The 15,009-nt window shown below is 51.8% G+C and overlaps 1 protein-coding gene and 1 pseudogene across 1 annotated transcript; both read left to right on the top strand.

Annotated features, from left to right (window-relative positions):
- The first annotated feature begins 5,459 nt into the window (after positions 1 to 5,459).
- LOC123191710 (uncharacterized) lies at positions 5,460 to 6,551 on the top strand (annotated as a pseudogene).
- A 5,571-nt stretch (positions 6,552 to 12,122) lies between these two features.
- LOC123191709 (nod factor hydrolase protein 1) lies at positions 12,123 to 13,723 on the top strand. Its single transcript, XM_044604346.1, has 2 exons — positions 12,123 to 13,296; positions 13,380 to 13,723. The coding sequence occupies exons 1-2, from the start codon at positions 12,123 to 12,125 to the stop codon at positions 13,598 to 13,600; spliced, it is 1,395 nt and encodes a 464-aa protein (XP_044460281.1). The 3' UTR covers positions 13,601 to 13,723.
- Positions 13,724 to 15,009: the final 1,286 nt, after the last annotated feature.

The raw sequence follows: 15,009 nt of genomic DNA, 5'->3' as shown, positions 1-15,009 counted from the left end.
CGAAAGTATGTCTAGAGGGGGGGTGATTAGACTACTTGACCAAATAAAAATCTAGCCTTTTTCCAAATTTTAGTTCATGGCAGTTTTTAGCAACTTAGCACAAGTCAAGCAATCTTAACACAATTCAAGCAAGCATGCAAAGAGTCTATGAGCAGCAGAAAGTAAAGCATGCAACTTGCAAGAATGTAAAGGGAAGGGTTTGGAGAATTCAATCGCAATTGGAGACACGGATGTTTTTTGTCGTGGTTCCGATAGGTGGTGCTATCGTACATCCACGTTGATGGAGACTTCAACCCACAAAGGGTAACGGTTGCGTGAGTCCACGGAGGGCTCCACCCACGAAGGGTCCACGAAGAAGCAACCTTGTCTATCCCATCATGGCCATCGCCCACAAAGGAGTTGCCTCACTAGCGGTAGATCTTCACGAAGTAGGCGATCTCCTTGCCCTTACAAACTCCTTGGTTCAACTCCACAATCTTTGTCGGAGGCTCCCAAGTGACACCTAGCCAATCTAGGAGACACCACTCTCCAAGAAGTAACAAATGGTGTGTTGATGATGAACTCCTTGCTCTTGTGCTTCAAATGATAGTCTCCCAAACACTCAACTCTGTCTCACAGGATATGAATTTGGTGGAAAGAAGATTTGAGTGGAAAGCAACTTGGGGAAGGCTAGAGATCAAGATTCATATGGCGAGAATGGAATATCTTGGCCTCAACACATGAGTAGGTGGTTCTCTCTCAGAAAATGTGTATTGGAAGTGTAGGTATGTTTTGATGGCTCTCTCCACGAATGAAGAGTGGGTGGAGGGGTATATATAGCCTCCACACAAAAACTAACCGTTACACACAATTTACCAATCTTGGTGAGACCGAATTGAGAAACTCGGTTGGACCGATTCAGCAAACCTAGTGACCGTTAGGATTTTCGGTGGGACTGAGATGCAACTCGGTAGGACCGATATGGTTAGGGTTAGGGCATAACGTAATCTCGGTGTGACCGATTACACAAACTTGGTGGGACCGATTTTGGTAATAAGCTAACCAGAGAGTTGGTCAGGTAAACTCGGTGGGACCAATCGCTCATTTCGATGGGACCGAAATGTTACAAAAGGGAAACAGAGAGTTTACATTGCAATCTCGGTGGGACCGATCGCTCATCTCGGTAGGACCGAAACGTTACGAAGGGAAACCGAGAGATTACAACCCCATCTCGGTGTGACCGAGATCCCTATCGGTGAGACCAAATTGCCTAGGGTTTGTGGTAGTGGCTATGACATCTAAACTCGGTGGCGCCGGATAGAAAGAATCGGTGGGGCTGAGTTTGACTTTTGGTTTAGGTCATATGTGGATGTGGGAAGGTAGTTGAGGGTTTTGGAGCATATCACTAAGCACTATGAAGCAAGAACCTCATAAAGCAACACCTCATCGCTCCTTGATAGTATTGGCTTTTCCTAAGACTCAATGTGATCTTGGATCACTAAAATATAAAATGTAGAGTCTTGAGCTTTGAGCTTGAGCCAATCTTTTTATCCTTAGTATTTTGAGGGGTCCACTTTCCTCATCCATGCCATGCCATTCATTGAGCTTTTCTTGAAATATTAATCTTGGAATAGCATTAGCTCAATGAGCTATATGTTGTTAGGAATTACCAAAACCACCTAGGGATAGTTGCACTTTCAATGTTCGACATTGCATCCTGATATTTGTGGTGAGTAAGGGGTAAGTTGGTTTTGAAGGGGTACTTCATGATGATTATCAGGATACCATGGGGATTTGTGCCATTATGCCAAACTATGTTACCGCGTCCTATCCAAAAACTACCATGAGAAGAGGGGTGGATTCGCTCCCGGGGTTTTGTCAAACTTAAGTTTGATGCTTCTTTTGATCAAGGCTTGCTTAGGTGTATGTTGGGGGCGGTTTAGAGGCATGATAAAGGAAACTTCATCGCTAGAAGGAATGATAAAATTGACAACTATGCGGATGTCCTGACGGTTGAAGCTTTGGCACACAGATTGGTCTTGCCCTTGCACAAAGGATAAGATGCCATGTACGAAATATGCCCTAGAGGCAATAATAAAGTTGTTATTTATATTTCCTTATATCATGATAACTATTTATTATTCATGCTAGAATTGTATTAACCGAAAACTTGATACATGTGAGAATACATAGACAAAACAAAGTGTCCCTAGTATGCCTCTACTAGACTAGCTCATTAATCAAAGATGGTTAAGTTTCCTGACCATAGACATGTGTTGTCATTTCATGAACGGCATCACATCATTAGGAGAATGATGTGATGGACAAGACCCATCCATTAGCTTAGCATAATGATCATTAAGTTTTATTGCTATTGCTTTCTTCATGACTTATACATATTCCTTTGACTATGAGATTACGCAACTCCCAAATACCGGAGGAATGCCTTGTGTGCTATCAAACGTCACAACATAACTGGGTGATCATAAAGATGCTCTACAGGTATCTTCGAAGGTGTTTCTTGGGTTGGCATAGATCGAGATTAGGATTTGTCACTCCGAGTATCGGAGAGGTATCTTTGGGCCCTCTCTGTAATGCACATCATGATAAGCTTTGCAAGCAATGTGACTAATGAGTTAGTTACGGGATGATGCATTACGAAATGAGTAAAGAGACTTGTCGGTAAAGAGATTGAACTAGGTATGAAGATACCGACGATCGAATCTCGGGCAAGTAACATACCGATGACAAAGGGAATGCCATATGTTGTCACTACGATTTGACCGATAAAGATCTTCATAGAATATGTAGGAACCAATATGAGCATCCAGGTTCCACTGTTGGTTATCGATTGGAGATGTGTCTCGGTCATGTCTACATAGTTCTCGAACCCATAGGGTCCGCACGCTTAACGTTTGATGACGATTTGTATTATGAGTTATGTGTTTTGGCGACCGAAGATTGTTCGGAATCCCGGATGAGATCACGGACATGACGAGGAGTCTCGAAATGGTCAAGAGGTAAAGATTGATATATTGGACGATAGTATTCGAACAACAGAATTGTTCCAGAGTGTTTCAGGTATTTATTGGAGTACCGGGGGGGTTACCGGAACCCCCTGGGGAAGTAATTGGCTACATGGGCCTTGGGAGGGAGTGGCGCGCCCCCCTGGAAGTGGTCCGAATTGGAGTGGGGAAGGGGACGGCATCCCCCTTTCCTTCTCCTTCTCCTTCTCCTTCCCATTTCTCTCTCCGGTAAAAGGAAGGGGGGGCCGAATTGGACTTGGAGTCCTAGTAGGACTCCTCCCCACTTGGGGGCGCGCCTAGGCCGTCCTCCTCCCCTCTCCTCCTTTATATACGGGGGCTGGGGGCACCTCTAAGGCACATCAATTGTTCTTAGCAGTGTGCGGTGCCCCCTCCACTGTTTACTCCTCCGGTCATATTGTCGTAGTGCTTAGGCGAAGCCCTGCGCGGATCACTTCACCATCACCGTCACCACGCTGTCGTGCTGATGAAACTCTCCCTCAACACTTTGCTGGATCAAGAGTTCGAGGGACGTCATCGAGCTGAACGTGTGCTGAACTCGGAGGTGATGTACGTTTGGTACTTGACCGGTTGAATCGATAAGACGTTCGACTATATCAACCATGTTAAACTAACGCTTCCGCTTTTGGTCTACGAGGGTACGTGGACACACTCTCCCCCTCTCGTTGCTATGCATCTCCTAGATAGATCTTGCGTGATCATATGAATTTTTTTGAAATTGCATGCTACGTTCCCCAACATGCCATTGTCTCATCATTAATACTAACAACCTGGAGTCCATTGAAATGGTGAACATGAGTGGTCATTATTTGGGAGGGGCGGCAGCGATTTATGATGACTGCTATCATCTTGTTTGTGATTTTACTATAGCTAGGTTCGAACATTGCAGTAGAGACGCAAATAAAGTTGCTCATGAGCATGCTATGTTGGCAAAAATTTCTATGACGTTGGATTGGTTTGAGGAACCTTCAGTTGCAATTGTATCTCTCCTCATAAACGATGTAACTGTTATTTCCAATGAATAAAGTCTTGGGCGTTTTGTTTAAAAAAACTCAGGTACACTTGGACAACAAAATTAAATGAATCAAAAAATGATTTTTTTCTAACATGCAAAAAACTCATAATTACGCACAAACACTCACCCCTATGAACGCACACCTAACACTATGAGTATCTCCGAGAGGCTAAGCTGACACTTTATTTTGACATTGACGAAGCCACCACGATTTTTTTTCATAACTTTCCTTTGGGGGTGAAAAGAAATTTACAAAGAGTTGAAGTCGCAAGCGGCCGCCCTCCGCCCCTCTGCCCGCGCCGCTGGCCCCTCCGGTCGCGGCGGCCACCAAATCCCGGCCGTTATGGTGGCCAGCTGTGCCTCCTGCTCCCTCGCGCAGGCCCGTCGGAGCCCCTCCCCGCCCACTAGGACCGCGCTTCGATCCGGCGGACCTCGACGGCAGCTGCGTCAGATCCGGCCTCGACGCCGCGAATCCTGCGGCGCAGCGAGCCATCCGGGGCCGGGGCGCGGCTCGGACCGCTGGATCTAGGGGCCTCTCCCTATGGGGGCCAGGCATGCCTTAAATCCGTTGTGGTTCACCCCTCCTCACCGGCCATTCTTTCCTCTTTGGGCCAGGCCAGCCCGGTGGGGGGGGGGGGTGGACGGAGGTCAAGTCCCAGAAGAAGGGAAGGGCCGGCTCCCGCTCGGTGGATCGAGGCAGGCATGCTCCGATCCAGCGCTCGGACCGCCGCAGATCAATCAATGCGGATGCGAGGAGGGAGGCCTTTTTAAGCAAGTTCAAAGGTAAATGCTTCTGTTGCCTCAGTAAGCGCCACCTCCATGTAGATTGCCGGGATCCCCTCTGCCGCATCATCTGCAAGCGTGTGGGTCATTTCGGCAAGGAGTGCCCTCAAAACCCAAGAAACGGTAGCCCGAGAGGGGCTGCCCGTGCTCGCTTGACCTTCCCAGCTGCGCCAAAAGCTCCGGTCCGCGACCGCGTCGTCTTCCCGCCAGTGCCACCCCACCCCGGCCCCCCTGCCGCAATGGCAAGCCTCGCCCTCTGCAACCCGGCTAGGAGGCCGCGGGAGAGCAGCAAGATCATCGTGGCCTCCCTGGCGTTGGAGATCGAGGAGCACGTGCTGCGCTAGCACGCGGTCACCCTCACCGCCGCGGACCGCTCGCACTCCACCACCCCCGCCACGGTGGGCAGGGTCATCCTCGAGCATCTCTCCATCCCTCCGCACCTGCTTCGCGTCACCGCCCACCAGCCAGAAGCCTTCCTAGTCCACTTCGACCTACCTGCGCACCGGCACAACGCCGTGCGCCGGGGCGTCATCAAGGTGGAGGGGTGCAAGTACTTCATCAGGGCTTGGAATGAAGACGACCACGCCATGCTACTCAAGTTCCACCACCACGTTCGCGTCGTCGTTGAAGACCTGCCCATGTAGTTCTGGTCGCTGCTGGGTGCGGAGGAGGCCCTCGGCGACGTCGGCCACGTCGACCGGCTCGACTCGCGCACCCTGGAGAGAGGGCACACCAAGACGTTCGCGTTCTGGCTCTGGGTGTGGGATGTTGCTCACATCCCCACCAAGCGCGCGCTCTGGGTGCTCAAGTGGGGCGCGGACCGGGCGGACGAGATCGTCGGCCTCGCCCCCGCTGATCGCCGCATCCCCCCGCCGCCAGGCGTTCGGCGCTACGACCTCCTGATCCATGTCGACCTGTTGGAGGACTCGACCCCCCTCTCACCGCGATCTTTGCACTCTGGCCAGAGCGGGCTGCCATCCTCAGATGAAGATGACGGCCGCCCCTTCCCGTGCTTCGAGCCTGGCACCTGGGTGGCGCATGTTGAAGATGGGCAGGGCAAGGCCCGAAGCCGGGCCCGCGCATCGGGGCTGCGTCCTGCGGCCCTGTGCTCGGAGGTGGTGCCCGTGACCGCGAGGAGGACGGCGGAAGTGGCGGTGCTGGGGCAAGCCACTCCTGGAGGACGGCGGAAGTTCCCGTGATCGCCTGCTTGGCGACGGCTACCACGCTAGGGGCTGCAACGAGGACGTCGTCAAGGAGGCGCATCGGCGCCGCAGTAGACCCCCTGCCGAGCGTCGCCATGGGGCGGACCGGCGTGGCCGTCAGGCGGGCGGCAAGGCCGCGGGTGCTCAAGTCCTGCGCGCAACACCACCGCTCCCCCTATGCTTTGCGCCTCCTCCTCCCCCCGCGGCGGAGGCGGACCCGGTGGCCCAGTTCTTCTCCTTCTCTGACAATGGGCGCGCCCTGTCTCCACCCCCACACACGGACTGCATGCAATTAGAGCTTGATAGCGCCATGCAGGAAGCCCTGGTCACCCCGCTGGCCTTCGAAGACGGTGGCCGCTCCCCTCCCCCTCAAGCCACAAACCCCCCCGAGCTGGAGAGCCCGGAGATGCTGCCGTGCCTGCTGCCCTGCATCGCCTTCCCTGCCGAGGCGACGGTGGACTTCCAGATGGAGGTGGTCACCCACCAGGTGGGCGCCATGCGCATCGACAACGGGAAGGCGCAGGTTGAGGAGCTGTTCGCCCCTGTGCCACCCCCGATCCCCTCTACCCAGCCCCCTCGTCCTCTCCTCTCCGCCCCGCCCAAGTCCAGGGCCACCTCCGCCCCATCTCGCCGCAGCGCTCAGCAGGCGGCCGCAGGCACCTCCACCCCTATGGCGCAAAGGGCGGTGCTGCGCCTCGTTCAGGAGCTGGGAGAGCTCGGCCCGAAGGACAAGATGACTGAAAGAGCTGCAGCGAGGATCATGAAGCGCTTCCAGGAACCACTCTCCAACGGCGACATTGCTGCGATCGCCAAGCTCACGGGGCTCGACCAGGGTGCTCTGAAGATCGCTGCGGGCATGGCAGGAATCGCCGATGCGGAGGAGATCATGCAAGGCTGATTATGTTGGTAGTTTTAGTGTTAGCTAGTCTTCTCCAGCGGCTGGTCTTAAACCAGTTCGAGTTAGGATTAGTTTCTATGATTAGTTCTCCGGTGTTGTGGACGGCTCGACGACGATGGGGTTTTGGGGCTACTGGTGGCCGTCGTCGCCCTGGTTTCACTGTATGGTGTCTCCGTTTATTTCAAGTAGATGGTTTAGTTGGTGGTGCACTTTTAGTTTCTTCGATGGATGACGGCAATCTAACCTTCATAACCTGGAACGTTAGAGGTTTAAACTACCCGGCAAAACACACGGTCGTCAGCGACGTATGATCCTCCCATAGAGTAGCAGTGCTCTGTTTACAGGAAACCAAGATTGATACTTGAACGACTATGGTAGCTAGCGAGATAGGAGGTAGCAGATTGCAGGGGTGTGTGGTGCTGCCAGCGATCGGGACTAGAGGAGGTGCAGCGATTTTTTGGGACAAGGATGTAGTCGACGTAGCTTCGCACTACCTGGGTAGTTTCTCCATTATGGCTAGGGTGCACGAAAGGAGTTCAGGGAAGGATTTTTGGATGACCACGGTCTACGGCCCAACGGATGATGCACAAAAAGAGAGCTTCCTATCGGAGATAGCTGCTGCCGCCCCTCCTGCTGACGAGCCGTGGATGATCAACGGTGATTTCAACATGATATATCAAGCGCGAGACAAGAGCAACTCCAACATAAACAGAAGGATGATCGGGAAGTTTCGTCGAGCCATTGATTTAGCAAGGCTCAAGGAAATCAAGTGCAAAAACCGGCGTTTCACTTGGAGCAATGAGAGAGAAAGCCCTACCATGTGTAGCATCGACAAGATTTTCTGCAACGTGCGCTGGGAAGAATCGCACCCAGACCACATGCTGGTTGCTGCTTCTACTTCTTTCTCAGATCACTGCCCCCTGGTTCTCACTACTGTGGATGCACCGCGAAGAAGCACTAGGTTCAGATTTGAAAACTCCTGGCCTAAATTTCCTCATTTTTTCCATACGGTCACTCATGCCTGGCAAAGACCGGTTCAACACGACTGCCCTTTCATCAGAATCAAGAAGAAGCTTGACAAAACATCGGCTGACCTGAAAATTTGGAGCAAGGCTTCTTTTGGTAAAGAAAAAATGCAGTTGCACATCGCAAATGAGGTCATACGTCTGTTTGATGTGGCGCAAGAAAACAGAGTGCTCACGCCTACAGAATTTCATCTGAGAAAGCAGCTCAAGATGAAAGTGCTCGGATTAGCAGCCATCGAGCGGGCAAGAAGAAGGCAAGCCTCTAGGATTACCTGGCTAAAGGCAGGAGATGCGAACATGAAGTTTTTCCATGCAAGAGTGAGAGCTAGAAGGAGAAAAAACTTCATTCACTCCCTCAGGGAGGATGGCTCGGAGGTGTTTGATCACAACGGAAAGGAGAGGATTATTCATGATCACTTCACCAGATTTCTGGGCAAGCAGGAGGATAGAAAAGCAACCATTAATTGGGAACGACTGGCCACTCCCACCATTGATCCGCAAGGTTTGGACTCGCCGTTCTCCATGGCCGAGGTTTGGGCAGCCATCGTCTCCTCCCCAACGGAAAAAGCTCCTGGCCCTGACGGGTTCATGGGACAATTCTATCGCTCCTGCTGGCACATCATTCAGGATGACATCATGGCAGTGTTTAACAAGTTCCATCTGATGGCTGGGCAGAATTTCCAAGAGATCAACACGGCCTTGATTACACTGATGCCAAAGAAAAATGGAGCCTTAGAGGTCAACCATTATCACCCAATCAGCTTGATACACTCAGTTGCCAAACTAATCTCCAAAGTGCTCTCTGCAAGGCTGGCCAGAGCCCTAGATAAAGTCATCTCATCGACACAGACTGCTTTTCAGAAGGGAAAATGCATCCACGAGAGCTATCGGTACGTGCAAAGCTGCATTCGGATGTTGAAACGGATGAAGAAAAAGGCACTTTTCTTCAAACTGGACATAGCAAAGGCTTTTGATTCCGTGTCATGGGAGTACTTGCTCGAGCTCAAGCAAAAAATGGGCTTCCCTCCGAGATGGAGAAACTGGATTGCACTGCTACTCTCCTCTGCCAACTCCTCCTGCTTGCTCAATGGAACATAGGGCAAATCAATATCTCATGGTTGTGGTTTTAGGCAGGGTGATCCTTTATCCCTGCTGCTTTTCATCCTGGCGATCGGCCCCCTTCACCATCTCCTTCAAGCTGCTGCAGAGGAAGAGATGATCGCTCGGCTGCTAGGCCGAGGTATCAGCATGCGAGTTAGCTTATACGCTGATGGCGTCGTCATTTTCGCCAACCCGGTGAAGGAAGAAGTGGATGCCCTGCTGCACTTGCTAAGCCGATTAGGGGAAGCCACGGGACTGAGGTTAAACCAGGATAAATCTGCAGTCATCCCAATAAATTGTGTTGATGTTCAGTTAGATGTGGTTCTGCAAAACTTTGGGGGGCTACAGTCCTCGTTCCCAACCACATACCTGGGACTGCCAATCTCTCCAACGAAACTAAGGCTGGTGCATTTCCAATTTATCATTGACCGGATACGCTCAAGGTTGGCTGGGTGGAAAGGCAAGCTCATGAACATGGCAGGTAGAAGGGTACTGGTGCGTACCGTTTTGACGGCGCTGCCAGTGTTTGCAATGACTGTACTCAAAGTGCCGAAGAAAATCCTAAAAGAGGTGGACAAAGCAAGGAGGCAGTTTTTATGGGCTCATGATGAGAATGTCACTGGCGCTAAATGCAAGGTGGCCTGGGGCAAAGTCTGTCTTCCGGTGGATAGGGGGGCTAGGTGTGCTGGACCTCCATCGATTCAGCACAGCTCTCCGGCTGTGCTGGTTGTGGCTCTCCTGGCAACAGCCACGCCGGCCTTGGATGAACTTCCCGGCCCGATGTGTCAGGAGGATCTGGAGCTGTTTGCATCAGCCACCAACGCGCACCTGGGCAACGAAAAAACAACACTTTTCTGGACATGCAAATGGATCGGGCCGGTGGCGCTGCAACACGAGTTCCCTGCCTTGTTTCAACATTCCAGAAAGAAAAATAGGTCAGTCCATGAAGCGCTGGCAAATAACACATGGGTGCGTGACCTCCGGCATGCCAACACAGCAGAGATTGCTCACCAGTTTTGGCAAATGTGGAGGAAGAGTCAGAACGCAGGCATCGTTCTTTCCTCCGACGAGGACACGATCAGCTGGGTGGCCACCACAGGAGGAGCAACCTACTCGGCAAAGGCTTCTTACAATCTACAAATCAGTGACATCCCTCCTTCAGGTGAAAAAACTGCGATTTGGAGAGCTTGGGCGCCAGGTACGGTGAAGATCTTCGCTTGGCTGCTCCACCAAGACAAGCTTTGGTGCAACGATCGCCTGCAACGGCGAGGGTGGCCCAATGGGTATTTCTGCGTTTGCTGCAACAGAAATCTGGAAAGCTCAATCCACCTTTTCTAGGACTACCCTTTCGCCCGAACGGTCTGGCAGGCAGTGTCGCGTAGATATGGTTGCGCTGTGCTCAATGAAGCGCGGGAAGCAGGTCACAGCTCTCTCAGGCATTGGGAAAGACTGACTGCTTCAACGCCTCAAAGTTGCAGAAAGAGGCTAAGGACGATGCTGCTGCTGATCACGTGGGAGCTTTGGAAAGAGAGGAACGCGTATGTGTTCAGAGGAAAAATGCCTCATACGGAGGACGTTCTGTGAGCCATCAAGAACACGATGGAGCTCTGGCGGCTTGTAGGAGCTCGATGCATTGAGGCCCCGTTCAGGGAGGATGTAGTGAGATAAAACACCCTGGTCATGTAGCTGACCTAGTTCTGGCCACTCTTAGCTCTCCTAATACCACGATCACTTGATCATTCATGTATCTCCTGCTGCTTTCTTCTAAATCAATGAAGCCGGTGACCCCGGATCTTTAAAAAAAACGAAGCCACCACAGGCGTCTCTTTAGTTGACGAAAATGTCTCCTCCAACTGAATGAACATCGATGAAAAGTCTAAAATAATCCAGAAAAATAAATACATCTGGCTCTCCCCGTAAATCAACTACCCACTGTACAACATGACCACTTGTTCGTGGGCATCCCAACGATATCTATTTTTGTACTTTGCTCAGAGAGTGATCAATAGTTTTTGCAATCATTAGATCAGTTTACCAAAATGATCAAGGAATGGAATTGACATCATGCAACATGTATGAAACATTCACAATGTGTTGCGATGCAGGAATGGGAGTAGCAATGGCATATCTTTTGGTAACATTTTTTTAATAAAGAAACATACTTCATGTATTGCATCCTCGAGAGACGACATCAACATGCATAGAGCGGTGTCCCTTCCCCACCTACCCCCACCCCAACCATCCATATTTGTACATAAACCTTTGCATCCTTCTAATTGTTAAACTTTGCCGTAGGTGCAACGCGGCTATTATTTTGTTTCATATGTTGCGATCGGTGGCCATGCATTATTCGATATGCATGGTTTCATGTTATCATTGGACTTTGTTTAGTTTATGGTTACTAATTGTTCAATTGTATTTTCTATGAATTTGTTACTGTTTGGTAGGAAAAATAAAATGAAAAGCATGTGGCATAGTAAATACACCTGACTGTCTATATACACCAACTGCTCGGTATATGCCATTTTTCCAGGAGACCATACATGATGTCATTTCAAAAACTACAACGGTGATCAACCTTACACAAACAATCCTTCAGAGGCCAACGTGCAGTTGGTCATGAACATAAATGGTAGAACAGCATTTCTGACACTCTCTCAAATTTTCTTAGTTGGGATGTACAGTAATTTTTATTAATTCATACAAATCAGACGCCAGATTCTTTTAGCATGATAAATCAAATGTCCGGAATAACAAATTATGTTGCTGCAAGGATGGCAATTTCCTTTAGCAAGCATCATAATATTTGTCATGTTCAGTTGTTTTGCCAGAAATATAAATGCTCACTAAATGAAACTGCCATCCTCACCACAATATAATTTGCTATAAAAAAACGTTTGATTTATACTATGCCTAAAAACCGGACGTTTTTTTTATCATTTTTGATTAATTAATGGTAAATTTGCTTCAGGTAAGAAGTTACAAAGAAGCAACCACTGGCATAACAACACCAGCAAGATTCCCCTTCTCCGGTGACACAAAAACAATGCTCACTCTCCGGCCACCTCCTCAGCAATGGCACACACCACACTCCTCTACAATGTCATCTCACTCTCGCTCTCCCTTGCAGCTTCAGCTCTTGCGCCACCGCCTGACACCACCCAACAAGCACCGACGACGGTGCGAGCCGGCTACTACTTCGCCGATGACGCCGATCTCTGGCCCCTCTCGGCCCTCGACGCCTCCCTCTACACCCACCTCTACTACTCCTCTCTCTCCGTGCACCCCACGCGGCACACGCTCCAGCTCCCAGCCGACCTGGCCCAGGCGCGCCTCCTCGCCAGCTTCTCCCGGGAGCTCAAAGGGAGAAACCCGGTGCTCAGGACCCTGCTCTCCCTCGCCACCGCCGGCGCCGAAGATGCCGCAGCAGGCGCCGCCAGGGCATCTGGGGACCCCGCGTTCGCCGCCATGGCCGCGGACCCGACGTCGCGGGTCGCGTTCGTCGACGCGGCCGTTAGGGTGCCGCGGGAGAATGGCTTCGACGGGATCGACGTCGCGTGGCGGTTCCCGGCGTCGGTGGTGGAAATGGCCGACTTCGGGTTCCTTGTCGCCGAGTGGCGCGCCGCGGCGCCCAAGGGGTTCCTGCTCACGGCCACCGTCTACTTCTCTAACCACGTGTTCGGCGCGCCGTTCGCCGGCGTGGACTACCCGTCGGAGGCGGTCGCGGGGAGCCTCGACTGGATCAACGTGATGGCGTTCGGGCTCCGGCCGGCCGACGCGGCGGCCACTGTCACGGCCTTCGACGCGCCGCTGTACGACAGGGCGTCGCACTTCTCGGTGAGCTACGGCGTCGTCTCCTGGCTCGACGCGGGAGTCCCGGCGGGCAAGGTGGTCATGGGGCTCCCGCTCTACGGCCGGTCGTGGTTCCTGCGCAACAAGGCCAACAGCGGCGTCGGCGCGCCGGTCGTGGCCGCCGGGCCGAAGCAGCGCGGGAGCAACGCGACGGGGGCCATGTCCTACGCCGAGGTGCAGGCGCTCACCACGACCGCGGGCGGACGCGCGCCGGTGATGACGTCGTATGACAACGGCTCCGTGTCGTCGTACCTGGCGGTGGGCGACGTCTGGGTCGCCTTCGACGGCGCGGCCTTCGTCGCCGAGAAGCTCGGCTTCGCCGCCCGGTGCAGCCTGCTCGGCTACTTCCTGTGGCCGGTGAACTACGACGACGCCAACCTCACGGTAACCAGGAGAGGTCAGTGAGTGTGACCTCGCTAGCTCCTTGGGTCATTTCTGCTAGTGTTCCATCGCCGTGTATTTACTCTCTGCTTGTTTCAGCATCTGAGGTCTGGGAGCAGAGCAAAATTTCGTCGGATTTGAGGAACGTCACGGGCGTCCGGCAGGGGAAAGCCCCATTTGAGCTGCCGCCGGCTCTCGGGTCGCCTTCGCCGGCGTCAGAGCCGGTGCCCGTGCCGACGTCAGCATCGTTCTCATGGCTGTGCCGGAAGAAGCTTGATGCGCGCTTGCATTTGTCTGTACTAATTGTCCTCTTATATTAACTAATAACTGGTGCCTTCCCCGTCTCTCGTCTATTCACTCCAACATGATTAGGATCTCAGATGTAGCATGCCAGCAGTTTCAAATTTTCTACACGGTTTTATAGTTCAGAAAGTGAAGAGAGTGCGCATCAACAAGACAACAGTAGTGTAAATCACATTTCAGTTGTCATATATTGAGCTTAAATCACATTTCAGTTGTCATATTGAGTATAAACGAAATTGCTCTGTGGATGATGTACAACCTGAGGACAGTTGGATGAGAGTCATTCCAGCCGTCTACTGCACTTCGATCATATGAATGTAGTGTAGAGATCGTCCACAAAACATCGTGTGCATACCATAAACTAATCAAACTCCCTCTCCCTCCATCGGCGACACGTGTAGGTGATGCAGGCTGCTGTCGCTGGGTCTCGGTGGCGCAGTTCCTCGCTTGTGGCTGGCCGTCATGGATGGTGTTCCCGGTCGCCGTTGGATGCTGGATCCACAAGGTCCATCATGCTCCTGATCTGACCCGGTAGCTTCCTTGGGCATGGCCCTCCCCTCATTGGCGGCCCTTGCGGTTGCTTCTCTGGGCACCCGACATCCCAGATCTAGGGTCCTCTCTGTGTGGGTACAAGGTGTAAACTTTGGGATGCAGTGGGCGATGGAGCTGTGTTGGTGTGGCAGCAGGGTGACCGACTGTATGCTTGCGATCCACCGCCATGTGGGTGGTGGGTGAAGGTGGACCCCCTCGGTGGCCGGGAGCGGTGGCTCTGGTAGGTGGCACGACAACATCACTCTCGCGGGTGCTCGTGGGTTGCCTCGATCGCTAGGGCGGCGAGGTGGATCACTTGGGAGGCGTCCATCATGCTGGTGTGGGCTTTGCTGCCACCACACTTGGTCCGGGAGTCGTCTACTCCTTTCCTCGGTGGACCGTGACCGATGGACCTGGATGATGGGGGTCGTGTCCTTGGCAAAAGCTTTTCCTCACTATGTCATGTCGGCGATGTCGACACTCTTGTGTGTCGTTTCCCTCCTTGGAGGTGTCAACGTGGGTGAACTCCATCCATCATGGGCTCTGCGTGAAAACCATTGGTCCGGCACATTCCAGATCGGGGCTGTGAAGGCGTTGTGATGTCATTTTCTTCTTGGAGGCTTTGTCTCATGAGCAATGTAAGTTAGACAAACTTACTTGAGCAATATCACAAGATATGGAAGTGTTATGACACAAGTTAGCAATTCACACTGATCACAAGATATATCAATAGTAGCAAGTATGAATTCCGGAATATAAAGTGAAGGCCTAATTAATCTCTACAAGGGAATAACCAACACAATAAAATGATGACAATAATATATAGTGAATGTAGGGTCAAGAGATAAAAATAAACCACAAATAAGGAGTTAGGGTTAGGAATAACCGAAGTCAC

Source organism: Triticum aestivum, chromosome 2A (assembly GCF_018294505.1).
Source record: "Triticum aestivum cultivar Chinese Spring chromosome 2A, IWGSC CS RefSeq v2.1, whole genome shotgun sequence".
In the NCBI taxonomy this organism is placed as follows: Eukaryota; Viridiplantae; Streptophyta; class Magnoliopsida; order Poales; family Poaceae; genus Triticum; species Triticum aestivum.
The sequence above is the reverse complement of the archived record's forward strand: the minus strand, read 5'-3'. Positions and strand labels throughout refer to the sequence as shown.

Excerpts from the sequence above, each read along its gene's own strand:
- LOC123191709 (XM_044604346.1), top strand. The coding sequence starts at position 12,123 with ATGGCACACACCACACTCCTCTACAATGTCATCTCACTCTCGCTCTCC. Across the intron at positions 13,297-13,379 it reads CCTCACGGTAACCAGGAGAG|CATCTGAGGTCTGGGAGCAG; the intron begins GTCAGTGAGTGT and ends TGCTTGTTTCAG.